This window comes from Vulpes lagopus, chromosome 8 (genome assembly GCF_018345385.1).
Source record: "Vulpes lagopus strain Blue_001 chromosome 8, ASM1834538v1, whole genome shotgun sequence".
Taxonomy (NCBI): Eukaryota; Metazoa; Chordata; class Mammalia; order Carnivora; family Canidae; genus Vulpes; species Vulpes lagopus.
Genome location: NC_054831.1, coordinates 110983302 through 110999422, shown reverse-complemented (window position 1 = coordinate 110999422; position 16121 = coordinate 110983302). Strand labels below are relative to the sequence as shown.

General features: G+C 39.0%; 1 protein-coding gene across 2 annotated transcripts in view; it reads left to right on the top strand.

Annotated features, from left to right (window-relative positions):
* Window positions 1-16121, top strand: part of FTO (FTO alpha-ketoglutarate dependent dioxygenase) — a 380608-nt gene that overhangs the window by 126030 nt on the left and 238457 nt on the right. For both annotated transcript variants that reach the window (XM_041765302.1, XM_041765303.1), the window contains exon 4: window positions 14405-14548. In XM_041765302.1, coding sequence (XP_041621236.1) covers window positions 14405-14548 — 144 coding nt within the window. The remainder of the gene's footprint in view (window positions 1-14404; window positions 14549-16121) is intronic.

Below are 16121 nucleotides of genomic sequence, written 5' to 3'. Positions count from 1 at the left end.
TGAGAACAACCACGTCCAAGAACTCTGATGGGGAGGGAACAGTGTATCTAGTTTGTTAGTTTCTTTCTTCAGGAGGCTGCTCTCTGAAGCTGAGGCTGTTGAGGCCATGGTATGTGATAGCTCAGACTGCTACAGAGATGGCTTTGTGCCCCGATGGCCTCTCAGCCCTACAGTTTAAGAGTCCTATTGTTCTCTAAGAGCGTGGAGGATCAAGTCTCTTTTGAAACCTAGAATATTGCTCAGAAGGAATTTATATTTTGAATGAATGGTTTCTATGGTTGGGAGAAGTTAAGACTGATAAAGTATACAAGTATACATAAATACATAAAGGTTTATCTTTGTAACTGTCATCTGGAGGAGGGAACTGCAGAATTGCAGTATGTAAGAGCAGCATGATTCCTTTGTTCTCTTAGAACAAATCCCAGAGAATCCCAGAACTTCATCTAATAAATAATAACAACAATTCCAGGAGTTCTCATTTATTGAGCACTTACTATGTACTGGGCATTGGTAGAAGCATTTTACATATGTTAATCCATTTTATTTTTATACCAACCCTGTCAATGAAGTAGTGCCGTTCTCTTCATTTTATAGGTGAGGACACTGAGGCACAGAGGGATGATGAACTTTTCCTTGGTTATATAGCTGTTAGTGGAGGTGGGATTCGAACTCAGATATTCTGGCTTCGGAGTCTTAACAGCTAAGGCTAACTGCCTTTGAGCGGATATTTCCTATTCTTGCAGTATAGCTCCCTCTGGGATTTGGGTTTTTAAAATGTCCACCTCTGGAAAGGTGGAGGGAATGTTCTACTTGGTCTTCCTAGCAGGTCCTGTATCCTCTCCTCTTCTGCCCACCACCTCGCTTCTCTCCTCCCACAACATCTGCCATGGCTTTTTACACATGCTATCAGGTGATTGGAATGCATTAGATACATATTCTATGAAATGGAACCTCTCTCTAGGTCTCTGGCTATGTGTATGATGTTGAGTCAGATGGTTTACAAAGCATGTGCCTTGAAACTTTTTGGTGGATGCATTTCTTCCAGGTGACAAGTGATATGTTTACTTCTCTGGCCTGCCTGTAATCTTGCCAAAAGTATGGCAAGGGTGGACTTGAAGAGAGCCATTTGGGTCAATATTACAGTTGAGGTTAGGAAGTGCTTGAAGGGGATACAGAGAATGGAAATTTCAGACAACCGTACTGTTTTCTGAGGCCCTGAACATGATTTGCCAAGCAACTGCTAAAGGAAGTTCAGTTGGCTCTTCTTAGGGAGGCTCCAAAGGGGTAATTCAAATGCCCTTTTTGCCTTGAAAGGACAGGTGAAGTAAAGTATGCTCTTTTGATTATAACTTTGCCATCAGTGAGATCTGGAAGGGACTTTTGAAATCACCTAGTTCAAGCATCTCATTTTACAGAGGAAGACACTCAAGCGGGGAGAATGGCAGTGACTTGTCCAAGGTCACATAGTTCCCTAGTGACAAGGAAGTGTTGTTACATGCCACAGGAATTCACATGAAATGCGTTGGGAGTTCAGAACAGACGAGATTACTTCCTGCTGAAATTAAATTCAGGTGAAGCTTAAGATCCTTCAGGACTTTGCTTTCAATACCTTTTCCCAGTGAAATCTTTATGTAGATTTACAACGAGTCAGTCATCCGTCTTTAGTTTATTTCTGTGAGTAGAGGTCATTGAGAAGTAATTTGTATAGGATACGTGTAATTATATACTAAATTCATTGGCTTCACAAGCCGTGCTAGTTAATAGATATCCCCAGTAAGAAGATTGAGATGGTACAATATTTAATCAGGAATGGCTTCAGGGAATTGTGTGTAAATAGGCAGAGTGTTTGATTTTCCCATGCTAGCTTTGCTGGCAATTGCTTGTTACTCCTGGTTATTAAAAATGGAAAAACGAAAAAAACCCAAACATATATACATACACAGGCACAAATTTTAGCAGAGAAGGCATTAACAACTCATTGTTTAATACAGTCCTACACCTTGTTCTCTGACTGGAATACCTTCAAAAGGGTCAAGTAAATAATTATTGGTTACTGTTTTATGTTCATTTGGAAGGAAACATTTTTTGCAGCATTTTCTTTATAGGAAAAATAATTCTTTTTTTTTTTTGGAAAAACAATTCTTAAGAATTTTAACTAGTGCCAAGTATTGCAGATTCTTGATATTATTTTCCAGATTTCCCAAGAAGAGCAAAGGAAGAAAAGGAATCCATAGTTCCTGCTGAGTATGTGATAGGCTAGAAAGTAGAGACTTTATAATAATTTTCTTGGAATTCTAGGATTCCCATTCATGTCTTTGACTCAGGAAAAGTTGAAATCACTTATGGATGGAAATTCGTTACCATAATTCTTGAATCTTTACTTTGAAACAAGTTTCGTATTACTGAGCTCATCTTTGAGAGCATGACAGGCTAGATTGTAACTGCAGCTATGGGTTTTGAAGCATTCATAATTTTGAAAAATACTGTGATATTTAATGTTTTCCTTAGCCTCCCACATCCCTGTCTGAGATCTCAAAGCTCATTTGACTGTGTTTCATTGTAAAAAACTACTAATGCCATGTGCTATTAGTAATTTTTTTAAAAGATTTATTTATTTCAGAGAGAAAGAGTAAGAGGGTGCATGTGTGCATACATGGGGGGAGGGGCAGAGGGAGAAGAAGAGAGAGAATCTCAAGCAGTCTCCCCACTGAGCATGGAGTCCAATGTGTGGCGCAATCGCACAACCCTGAGATCATGACCTGAGCTGAAATAAAGAGTTGTAAGATGCCCAACCAACTAGGCCAACTAGGCGCCCCTGCTAGTTATTTGTGAAGTCACTTACACTGTTCAGTAAAACTTTTTGGTTGGTCTAAGTCACATTTTATTTAATCCCTATGTAATTATATGTGCATTGTACAGTAAGCAGCTACTGTCTGCCAAACATTCTTCTAGATGCTGAGCTTAGAAGCATGAACAAAAATCCCTGCCCTCACAGAGCTTATGTTTTAGCAAGGAGAGACAGGAAACAAACAAGAAGGTTGTTAACAAGCGGGAGGCACAGGTATACGGTTTTATTTTATTTATTTATTTAATTTAATAAAGATTTTATTTATTCATGAGAGACACACACGGAGAGAGAGAGAGAGAGAGAGAGAGAGAGAGAGAGAGAGGCAGAGACACAGGCAGAGGGAGAAGCAGGCTCCATACAGGAAGCCCGATGAGGGACTCGATCCTGGAACTGTGGGATCATGCCCTGAGCCAAAGGCAGATGCTCAACTGCTGAGCCACTCAGACGTCCCAGATGTACAGTTTTTTTAAAAAAAGATTTTATTTATTTATTAATAGACACACACACACACACACACACACACACAGAGACACAGACAGAGGGAGAAGTGGGCTCCATGGAGGGAGCCTGACGTGGGTCTCGATCCTGGGTCTCCAGTATCACGCCCCGGGATGCAGGCGGCGCTAAACCGCTGCGCCACTGGAGCTTCCCAAGATGTACAGTTTGAAATAGGAAAGTAGGGGCAGCCCCAGTGGCTCAGCGGTTTAGCGCCACCTTCAGCCCAGGGCATGATCCAGGAGACCCAGAATCGAGTCCCACATCGGGCTCCCTCCATGGAGCCCGCTTCTCCCTCTGCCTGTGTCTCTGCCTCTCTCTCTCTCTCTCTCTCTCTCTCTCTGTGTGTGTGTCTCTATGAATAAATAAATCTTTTAAAATAAATAAATAAATAGGAAAGTAGGCTTCCTTTAGAAGATCACATTTGAGCTAAGATTATAAAGAGAATGAGCGGGACCAGCCTGGTGGGTAGTGGGAATATCGAAGGCCCAGAGATGTAATGTGATGTTGAGATATCTCAGAAACAGCAAGTATGGATGGAATTGAGTGAGAGAAGAGGGGGAGTAACAGTAGTGAAGACAGAAAGGAAAGCAGTGAAGGCAGAGTGGATAGAAGATATTAAAGAAGTAATACTGTAATACAAGGTACTGGGTTGTCCATGGCATAGCATAAGGTAGGAGCCATTGTAGTTTTGAGTAGAAGGAGGGAGGCTGCACTGGAAGCAGGAGAAAGGGGCTATTGTAGTAATCCAGATTAGAGAAGGTGGGCCAGATTAGAAGCAGAGGCGATAAAAATGTTTTTATGGTGTCACCCATCTTCACCAGTGAAGAGTGACAGTGTTCAGTGCTGATGAGAAAAGAAAATCCACAGTACCGTCTCCTGGTTGTCAAGGGAAGGCCAGCCAATATGAATGGCTGATTCCCCCCTCCCTCAATAGTTTTATTGCAGTATAATTTACATACAATAAATTGCACATATTTGAAATTTACGGTTGCATAAGTTTTAACACCCTTGTGAAACCAGGACCACAGTCAAGATAGTGAACATACCCATTATCCCCCCTTGTGCCCCTTGGTTGATCCCTGATGATTAACAATGTTGAGCTTTGTTTCACTGTTACTTGGCCATTTGTGTATCTTCTTTGGAGAACTGTCTCTTCAAGTTTTAAGATAGATTTATTTATTTATTTATTTATTTATTTATTTATTTATTTATTTATTTATTTATTTTAGGGAGAGAGGCCAAAGGGAAAGAGAGTTCTAAGCAGACTGCAGTGAGCATGGAGCCCAACATGGGGCTTGATCCCACGGCCCTGAGATCACAACTTGAGCTGAAACCAAGAATCAGACATTTAACTGACTATACCACCCAGGTGTCCTTGAATTGGGTTGTTTTTTAGTTGTTGAGTTTTAGGAGCTCTTTATATGTTGTGATTACTAATCTTTTAACAGATATATGATTTGCAAATATCATCCCCAAGAATGGCTGAATTTTTAATGATGTATTCATGTGATGAGTAGGAGATGACATTTTGGAGTGAAACAAGCTTTATTGTCTAAGACCTTAATTGGGCAATTTAATTTTGTATTACTAATGACATCATCTGTATTAGCACCCTAGAAATGCTTCTTTCCAGTGTATTTTTTTCCCCAAGCAATAACCACTGCCCTGCCTTCTGAGGCCTTACATTAATTTTGTGCATGTTTAAGTTATGAATTAGAATTGTAAGCCCCTTGAAGATGTGGTTTGTATCCTTCTTTGTAGGTATATATAATGGGAGAACAGTAAGTATTTGTTGCCTAAAGTCAGTATTTTTAGTTTCGAGTAGTATATGCCTTTCATCTACATTCTGGCCGCTGTCCAATAACTCTGATTTCTGCAACTACCATCTCTGTTTAGAATTAGGATTCTTTTGATGGCAAATAGCAGATACATGGCCTAAACAGACTTAATTTAAAAAGATAAGGCATTGTCTCACTTAATACTAAGCCCAGCAGTGTGTCACTGGCTTCAAGTGGACCTTATTTCAACAATTAATAGTGTGGTCAATTTCCAGTCCCTTTCCCTTCATCCTTTGGCTCCTCTTAACTGTTGCTTTCCTCCACTGGGGCAAGCAGACTTCTCCTGGCCCCCAAATGCCTGCCCCCAGCTATTGTGGCCACTCCCTTTCTTGTTTAAGAGCTTTGAGACGGACAAACACTAGGTGTTAGACAGGTATTTTGAACTCTGGGTAAGCTTTTCCTGAAGCTAGATGAACAAACAATTATCTTTTCTGATTAATCCTGTTTGGTTCTGATCTTCTATGTTATTTACAATGTGAAAGGTTTCTAGTAAATCTCTATGACTCTGTCCTTTTCTTGATGTTGCTCAAGGAGTTAAAAGCTCTATTGTTAGAAAGTCTGGTTTGGAGAATGTATTGTTTGAGAAATATCTTTGCTTTCTCTTCTCATTTCATATTTTACTTCATAATGTAACGGTTTTGAAACTTTAGCCAAGAGCCCCCAGAACAGTTTCTTTTTTTTTTAATTTTTAAAAAAGATTTCATTTATTTATTCATGAGAAATACAGGCAGAGGGAGAAGCAGGCTCCACGCAGGGAGCCCAACGTGGGACTCAGTCCTAGGACTCTGGGATCACACCCTGGGCCAAAGGCACACTTAACCACTAAGCCACCCAGGTGTCCCCACAGAACAGTTTTTATCTTCTTTTCTCACTTTTGCTTTTTCCCCCCAAGTCCATGAAACATAATGTAATGAGATTCTCCTATGTATGTGAATATTTGTATCTTAAATTTTTTTTTTCCAAATGCTTAATCAGAAAGCTGACAGAGCCAGACATCATGTTAAAAGGCTTTAGACTTCTTGAGAAAGAATTTGCCACATTTCTCCTGAAAACCCAGAAAACTTCTGATTAATTTTATAATCTATCGGTGTCAAGGGACTATGTTTGTCCTGAATTGCTGGTTTTGAGGCATCTGAGAGCAGCTTCCAGCTTCTTCTTATAGACTCTGAGCTGGAACTGATTAGCCACCCCCCTCCCAACTTCAAATGTCTCTGAAATAATTTCTTCAGACTATTCATTCCTCAGTGGCTGGGAAGGAGTTTGCTTTAAGTCAAGCTGGTGCAGGCCTGACTACTTGTTCTTCACAACCAAACAAGGGTAGCATTACTAAGTTGTAGAAATCTTCCAGGGCAGTTTCTCCTTGGCTAACCCTTCTTTTCTTAAGTACATGCCTTTCAAGAGTGTTCCCCAAATGTTCTCTGGCTTATGCCATTTGCCATTGCTTTGGAAACCTGTCCAGAAAAATTATACAAAATCTGTACACAGAGGTGTCTACTTTCCAAAGGAATACTCTGAAAAACAGATCTAATCTATGAAAAAGTCTTTAGCATCTATTACTGCCCTCAGTCTAAGTTCCTTATCACGGTTCTCAAAACCCTCTGTGTCTTAACCTCTGCCTCCCTCTCCAGCCTCTTTTCTTGCAAATGTATGTCATTTATGTGATACATTTGCAACTCAGAATTATGTTCTTGTACACCCAACATGCCATCCCCCCCCCCTCCCCAGAAGATGTCTTCCAAACCTCATACCGTACCCTCTTAACCCTCTGACTTCCTCCCTTTGTTCCAAACGGGTTCTCCATCCCAGACACTGGAATATCACAGATCAGCCAGCACGGGACAGAGAAAGCATCATGAGGTTTTGTATACCAGCTAGCTGGCTGCAATTTCTGGGTTTCTCCTGCCTCAAGATCTGGGACATGGATAGGAAGGGACCTAGAACTAGAAGGACTTAGGTCCTTCTGGGTGTGGAGTTAAAAAAAACAGAGAATATAATTGCCCAGGCTAGAGTCTTAGAAATCTTAGCACTTGGCCAAAGGAATAGGGAATAGGAATTGGGCTATTTTTTAAAGATTTTATTTATTTATTCATGATAGATACAGAGAAAAGAGAGAGAGAGAGAGAGGCAGAGACACAGGCAGAGGGAGTAGCAGGCTGCATGCAGGGAGCCCGACGTGGGACTTGATCCCAGGTCTCCAGGATCACGCCCTGGGCCAAAGGCAAGGGCTTAAACCGCTGAGCCACCCAGACTGCCCGAATTGGGCTGTTTTTAACGTGTGGTGATAATGAACATAAATTTACATATCAGAGAAATTAGTGACATACAGTATTAATGGTCTGTGTTATTAAATGTGGTGCAAAATTTCAAGCAATATATTTTATTTGATTAGAACTGTCTTGTCTTCCTTCATGCTCAGTCTTCTGTCTTTGGTTCCTATGTGACAGTGGTTCCATACAGCTTTAGAAATACAAACAAAATATTGGATGGCATTTATCTTTTACCAAATGGGAATTAATTGCTCTTCAAAAACTAGCGTAAAAAAATCAAATTGGTTAATTTGATGGGGGGAGTTGCTATTTTAAACTTGACGTTTAAATTTAGCATTCTTTTCTATTTTGTCACATCTTTTACTTCTTGAACAGTTTGGTTAGTGGGAGCTAGGAAGGCATCGAATGCACTGAGACACAATCCTTTCAGTGTTACTGAGGTTTAAAGGCAAGTAGGAGCCTTTGCCTCTGCTTGTTTGCAGAATAACACGAAGCAAGAGTAATCAGCTGCAGTTGCTATAGATAATTACAAGTTGATTTTATTGAGAAAGTGAGCAACACTATACTTATGCATTAAAAAATTTATCAGATGCACAGCTTCCCTCCCTCTTCCATACCCAGCCCAAGGGGGGAAACAAACCTTCAAGAAAACTTATTTTAATGAGCACATTTCAAAGGTGCTAGATTTATGGGAGACATCAGGAAACATTGATTGCTATTACTGTCTCTATTTGCCATTCAAGACTTTATTGGTGCCATATTGGGACAAGGGGAGAGAGTAGATAGAGGGGAAAGTTGTCAACCAGCCCATTAGCGAGTGAAGATCACCACTTAGCAGAATAGCCATACTCACTGGCTTGAAACCACAACAGCATCATTGTCATTGTAATTTAAAAATCATTTCTTTTTAAAGTTCAGTCATAGTTAATTTCACCAGAGACAGACACATGAAAAACCTTCTTAAAATATTTCTATTCTTTTCCCTGGTGCTCCTTGCTACATCCGTTATCATTAGGGCTCTCTGGAATGAAGCCACCAAAAGCCCTAGGGTATCACAGATATAAACATACGATTTCTCATAGCAGTATTCTTTTGCTAAATTGATCTGCTTATCAAATAATTTAGCATTAATTACTTTATTATGTTGTATGATAACACTAGTTGCATGACATCATTCTTATTTTATTCAGCCTGGCTTCCTCCCTAATACGTGCAGTAGACATCTCTATCAAATCACAAATATTAAGACTTAGAGCAGGGTTGTTAAATGTTTTCTGAATAAGGGGCTGGCCAGATGATGAATATTTTTGGCTTTGTGGGCCTTACGGCCTATGTCTTAGCTACTCAGCCTTGGACAGTACATAAATGAATGGGCGTGACTGGCTTCCAGTTATTTTATGTAAGTAGGTGATTGGTATGGTTTGCCTATGGGCTCAAACAAAGTTTGTAGATGTAAAGGCCTATAGGGGGTAGGCAGGTACTGCCGATGAGGGAAATGGCTGACGGACACAGTCACCAGCAGAAAGCACATGCCTTGTCTAAAAGGGGCAGCTGCTTTTAGCTTGGGACTGGCTCAGGGATACCGGATCCTGTAATTCAAGAATAGCTGGATGTTTGTATCTTTATGCAAAAACACTTGTCTCAGTTGGCAGCTAACTTAGTTTTGTTAAGAAAATGTAGTGCAGGTCAAGTTATATACCTTTTGCAGGTTCTTTTTTGGTCTATAAGATCAAGTTTTACAAATTCCAGAATTTCAGCCATAGCTATGTATTATGTGTAAGTAAGATATGCCTAGAGAATGTCATCAGGTGTCGATAGCAAATATCTGCTATTTTTGTTTTGTTGCTGCTAACTCCTCCTTCTAGTGCCAGTGACAAACATTATTAATTATACCACTCTTTCCTGCTGAGCTTGGAGAAAAATTCAGAATAATTCCATACCTGGGCTCACAAAAGCCATGACCAATGAATAAGTTGTGTCCTCTGATATGTAAGGTATTTGTCATTCATGTTCTAGAGGGTTTTCTTTTAAATGTCTTTTGGATTAACCTAGAAAAATGGCCTTAGACTTTTTACTGTAGGACTTTATTCTTAAAGAAAACTTGCAAAAAAAAAAAAAAGAAAGAAAGAAAGAAAAAAGAAGAAAACTTGCTAAAAGTTGCTCCCAACTAAAGAATGCTTGAGAAATCATGTATGAGAAATAACGAATAGGAAGAAGAAAAAGGTGAGATTCTGTTCATATGGCAATGTCAGATTTTAAAGACCTATTTATTTATTATTTTAGAGAGAGGGAGAGGGAGCAGGGGGAGGGGGTAGGAACAGAGGGAGAGGGAGAGAGAAACTCAGGTAGACTCTGCACTCAGAGTGCAGAGCCTATAATAGCCCATAAGGCTCAGAGTGAAGCCTTATGCAGGGCTCAATCCCATGACCCTGAGATCATGACTTGAGCTGAAACTGAGATTTGGATGCTCACCTGTCACCCAGGTGCCCTTTTGCAATATCAGATTTTAGATTCAAACTTAAGGAATTGAAGAATATCCAAAGTTGGGTATGTGCTTAAAGGTTGTTTAGTAGCATTCCTTCACTGAACTTGGATTTCTGGTCTGTTTTTTTGCACCATAACTGTGCAGAGTAATGTGAATTATAGTTATAAAGGGGGCTTCCTCCCTACCCCTTTCCCCCTGTTACTACCTTTAACACTTATGCACAGCTACTGACTGTAGAGTAATATGTTCAGAATTTATGAATTCTGTATATGGAGGTATACCATCTGGGATGCATATACTGTTGGATTGTTTGCAACATGAACACGATACAGTCTAGGTGAAACGTGTTTCATTGCCTGTTGTGATCATAGGAAACTTTGCATTTTTTGTCTTCCTTCATCATTTCTTCCTTCACCTTCAGTGAATCTAGACCATACTTGACTTTCAAGTCTGGCCTTCTCCAAGATTTCTGCTTTACCTAACCTGTCCCTTCTCTAAACTTCTTTACTGTTAAGAACTATACTAAATTAGCATTGTAGTGCTTTATTATGTTATTTGATTTAATTTACAGGGCTTTTCCCCCCCTTCAATTAGCATTATCTTGTCCTTCCATCTAGTCTAGGAAGGGCTGTGAATGGTGTGAACTGAAAGAGCATTTTGTTTTTTAAGTAAGCAGTTGAGTACCACTTTACCACGGTTCACTGATTGCCTTCTGTGTGTGAGTTAGTAGAGCCCTAAATGTGGATGAAACAGAAAAATGGACTCCTCCCCTTGAAGACTGGAGTCTGGCATCTAATGGAATTTAAACTGTCCTTTTTCTAGAAATCAGTGATGAACATTCATAACTTCACTAGAAAGAAAGCTCCACTGGGGCAAAGCTCTGTAGTGATTCATTGATAGAGCCCAGGTACCCAAGTCAGTGCCTCAGATATAGCAAGTGCTTAATAAATATTTCATAAATGAACTTTTCTAAGTTTTTATAAGTTTTTTAAGTCCCTGCAGGACTGTTCATTTAGACAGGTCATATTATATGCCTTTCATTTCATTTAGGTGTCTCTCCCCACCTGTACCTGGTATTCTTATTCTTATTCTTATTCTTATTCTTATTCTTATTCTTATTCCAGAAAAATCAGTCTTGGGTATCCTTCTAGAATAGAATATCCTTCTAGAAATATTACACACACACACATATATATATATGTATGTATATATATACATACACACATACATACATGTATGTGTTATTATTTTTTACACAAATTACATCCTGTTGGTTTCTTTCTCTTAAAAAATGTATCAGTTCTGTATCAGTGCACAGTCCTCTTACTTTTAGTGGTTACACAGTATTTTATTGCCTGGACATTTCATAATTTATTTAACCATAAAATTATTGTTGGATATTTGGGTTCTTTCTTTCTGCCTGCCTTCCTTCTTCCCTCTCACCCTCCCTCCCTCCTTCCCTCCTTCCCTCCTTCCCTCCTTCCCTTCCTTCCTCCTTCCCTCCTTCCCTTCCTCCCTCCCTCCTTCCCTCCTTCCCTTCCTCTCTTCCTCCCTCCCTTTCCTTCCCTTCCCTTCCCTTCCCTTCCCTTCCCTTCCCTTCCCTTCCCTTCCCTTCCCTTCCCTTCCCTTCCCTTCCCTTCCCTTCCCTTTCCTTTCCTTTCCTTTCCTTTCCTTTCCTTTCCTTTCCTTTCCTTTCCTTTCCTTTCCTTCTTCCTTTGTCTTTAAGAGAGAGAACATGAGTATGCACGTGCATGGCACACAAGTGGGGATAGAGGCATAGAGGGAGAAGGAGGGAGAGAAGAAGAATCCTAAGTAGGCTCAGTGCTCGGTGCAGAGCCTGACTGACTTGGGGCTCAGTCCCAGGACGCTGAAGCTCATGACCTGAGCCGAAATTGAGAGTGAATCCTCAACAGACTGAACCACCTAGGTGCCCCTATTTAGGTTATTTTTGATCTTTTGCTCTTATAAACATCTTTGCTCAAAAGTCATTTTGCAACCTGTGCAAATAGGGTATTCCTAAACGTGGAATTGTAGAATTCCTTTAAGTTGAAAGTGTTTATGCATTTGTAATTTTGATAAGTATTGCTAAATTGTCCTTTATAGAGAGTGTGAATATGCCATTTTGCTACACTCATACACTCTATGTTATCAAAGTGTTTGATCTGTTCTGACAAGTTAAAAATATTTGTTGTGGCTTTAATTTGCATTTCTCTTATGAATAAGTTTGAACATCTTTTAAATGTTTACATGCTTATCCTATTTCCTTTTATGTGTTCTGTCTTCATAACTTTTACCCATTTTTCTGTTTGAGTGTTGATCTTTATCTTCCTGATGTGCAGTAGCTCTTTATATATTAAAAACTATTTCCCAGAATGCCTGGGTGGCTCAGTGGTTCAGTGTCTGCCTTCAGCTCAGGGCGTGATCATGGTATCTGGGATCGAGTCCCACATCAGGCTCCTTGTGGGGCGCCTGCTTCTCCTCTGCCTATATCTCTGCCTCTCTCTCTCTGTGTCTTTCATGAATAAATAAATAAAATATTTAAAAAACAAAACATCTATTTCCCTGGCTATGCCTGCTTGTTATATTTCCATGTGATTTATAGAATCAGCTTGTCTAGTTACCAACCCCACTTAATTAAAAATCAATCCTGTTGGTATTTTTATTGTGTTTCTATCAAATTTATAGACAAATTTAGGGAGAACTGACATTCCCATGGCATTCAAGTTTATGTCTCTAGAACATAATAGGCCTTTACATTTGTTTAAACTTTCTTTTGTGTCTTTCAATAATATTTTTTTTTCATTTTTTTTTCAATAATATTTTTTAAAAAATTTTTCTTTTTCTTTTAATTATTATTTTTAAAATTTTATTTATTTATCCATGACTGACACAGAGAAATGCAGAGAGAGAGGGAAAGACACAAGCAGAGGGAGGAGCAGGGTCCAGGCAGGGAGCCTGATGCGGGACTCGATTCCGGGTCCCCAGGACCATGCCCTGGGCTGAAGGTGTTACTAAACCGCTGAGCCACCCGGGTTGCCCCAATTTTTTTCTTATAGATAATAAATGTTTAGGAATTTTTAAAAAAGATTTTATTGATTTATTCATGAGAGACACACAGAGAGAGACAGAGACCTAGGCAGAGGGAGAAGCAGGCTCCATGCAAGGAGCCCGATGTGGAACTCGATCCTGGAACTCCGGGATCATGCCCTGAGCCAAAGGCAGACGCTGAACTGCTAAGCCACCCAAACCTCCCCATGTTTAGGAATCTTGCTGGATGTTTTAATATGCACACATTTGTAGTTAACATTTTCTTAAATTTGACTATTGCTTGGGATATATTTTTCCTGGTTGATTTGCAGATAAAAGTAGTATTTGCAAAAAAGCACCTTTTCTTTTATCTAATTATTGCTCATTTATTATGCAACTCCAGAGAGCACACTTGGATTGGTCATTCCTACCAAATAGTGATGAGTCATTGTGATGATAAAGGACATTATTTTCTAATTCTTAACTTTGGGAGTATTTTTAATGTTTCCCTATTAAAATATGATGGTAGCCTTGTGATTGAGAGAGATCTGTATTTTATTATGTTAAGGAACCTGTCCACTTATTATTTTATTGATGTTTTGGCTATGAAAGGATGTGTTTGTTTATTTATTTATTTATTTATTTATTTATTTTGGAAGGATGTGTTTATTGAATATTTTGTGTAACTCTGGTGACTGTTTTCATCTGTGAATATGATGAATTTTAAGCTTTTGCATATTGAACTGTCCTTGTATTCTTATGATAAGTTCTACTTGGTCATGGAATGTTATTCTTTTAATATGCTGTTAGTTTTGGATTCTGTTTCTCTATGTTTAAGAATTTTGCATTGATTCTCAGATGTGAGATTGTGTGTATGTGTGTGTGTTTTCTTTTTGCTTTTTAATATATATTATTCTATCTTCATAAAAAGAATTTGGGAACTTCTTTTTCTGTGCTCTTAAACAATTTAAGTATATGGAAATAACCCACTCCTTAATTGTTTGGTAGAATTCTTCTTTGGAACTTTTTGACACCTGTGTTTTCCTAAGAGATAGTTCTTTGTAGCTTTCTGTCTATCTTTTCTGGTTTCATTAGCTTTTCTACCCTCTGGGAGTGATTTTGATAGTTATTGTCTTCCTAAAAAACTGTTCATTTAATCTAGATTACCTAATTTATTTGCATGGAATTGAATAAATCATCTTTTATTTTCCTTGGTACCGGTGATTATTTCCCCATCATTTAAAGATTTTTTTGATTAAAGAATAAAGTACATGTTAAAAATATTTGAAACAATGTGTCTTTTAAAAATATATGTTGTAAAAGGATCTAGCTCACTTCCTATTTCTTATTAAAACTTAATTATTCCTGAGCTAAAGATTATAAAGCCCAGAACTGGAGATGACACATTTCCTTTCTGATCTGGCTCTTCTCTTTTTGACAGGTCCGGAAGAGGAAAGTGAGGATGACCCTCAGCTCGAAGGCAGAGACCCTGATACTTGGCATGTTGGTTTTAAGATCTCGTGGGACATAGAGACTCCGGGCTTGGCAATACCCCTTCACCAAGGAGACTGCTACTTCATGCTTGGTAATTAGGAGGGGCAAGCTATACCAATGCTATACTATCTAAGTTTTAGATTACTGGCTACATATTTGGAATGTGTCTATTTTTTTTTTTTTAATATTTATTCATTTATTTAAGAGAAAGCATGCGAGTGAGTGGGGGAGGGGCAGAAGACTCTTCAGGCTGACTCCCTGCCAAGCTGGGAGCCCAATGCAGGGCTCCCATAAGATCATGACCTGAACTGAAAGCAAGAGTCAGCCGCCCAACCAGCTCAGTCACCCAGGCGTCCTTAGAATGTCTTTTCAAATAAACTTTTTAGGTATTTTATAGCAATACTGAATCTTCTATATGGTGGAATTAGTTTTTTTTGTTTTTATTTCCTTATTTTTCAGGTATTGCTCGTTTGTGAAAGTTACTTTTTTTCTCCCCCATTCTAATTGTTTATAGAGTTCCCAAATGTACTAAAATTTTCAGGACTTTTCATCAGTTACTCAGCTGTCCAAATGAGCTTATCAGTTTGAAATAGTAAGATGATTTCCCTGTCTGTACAAGGTCGTAGTGAAACTTTTTTTTTCAGTTTTGAAATTAGTTTCTTCTCAGGACCAGATGACCTGAGACAAGGCCTTTCTCTCCACTTGTCATTCGGTTCTTTGGGGAGAGTATTTCAGCTGTGCTTAGGCTAACCGAAGAAGCTGTGGCATTTGTGCAGCTTTTGCTTTTGGCTTTTTGCTCTAAGCATTTTGTTTTGTTTTTGGACTTTATACTTGTTTTCCAGTGCACAGTATATAGATAGTATCCTTTTCTACTTACAAAGCCTCCCTAGGTTTATTCTGTCATTGGCTTTAGCTCCTGACTATCCAGAGTTTATCTTACTCTTACCTGCCTGGGGGAATCTACTCATGTATTAGCTTTAGAATTGGAGAACCCCAAGGCTCAAAGCTGGTATTTATGATAAGAATTATTTCTCAATGAATTGAGTATTTGTAGAGGGCCCACTACGTTCTTCATGTTGCTAGAGGTTCTGGAGGAGATATTGAAGATGGATAAAACCTGGTCTTTGCCTTCTAGAAATTCAGAGTTTGGATTAGTTCTTTAGGGTATTATCTCATCAAGCATTTTCCAAATTTCAGTCATTTACATGTCAGCTTCGAGTTTCTAGCCAGATCCCCATGCTGCCTGTATTATTACTTACGTAATGTTTTTCTCTAAAATAAATTCACTTTCTTTCACTGAAATGGATTTGCTTTACTTAAAAAAAAATTTTTTTTTTTTAGGATTTTATTTATTTATTTGACAGAGAGAGAGCAAGCATGCACAAGCAGGGGGAGTGGCAGGCAGAGGGAGAGGGAGAAGCAGGCTCCCCACAGAGCAGTGAGTCGGATATGGGACTTGATCCCAAGACTGTAGGGTCATGACCTGAGCCGAAGGCAGATGCTTCACCAACTGAGCCACCCAGTTGCCCCTAGAAGGAGATTTTATGACACAGTCTTAAGCAGAAGACCAATATCACTTGGTTTATAATTAGAAGAGTTTTAATAATATATAGAGAGTAAAATAGCATTAAGTACCTGCTGTTTTTGTTTGCTGAAGATCCTGA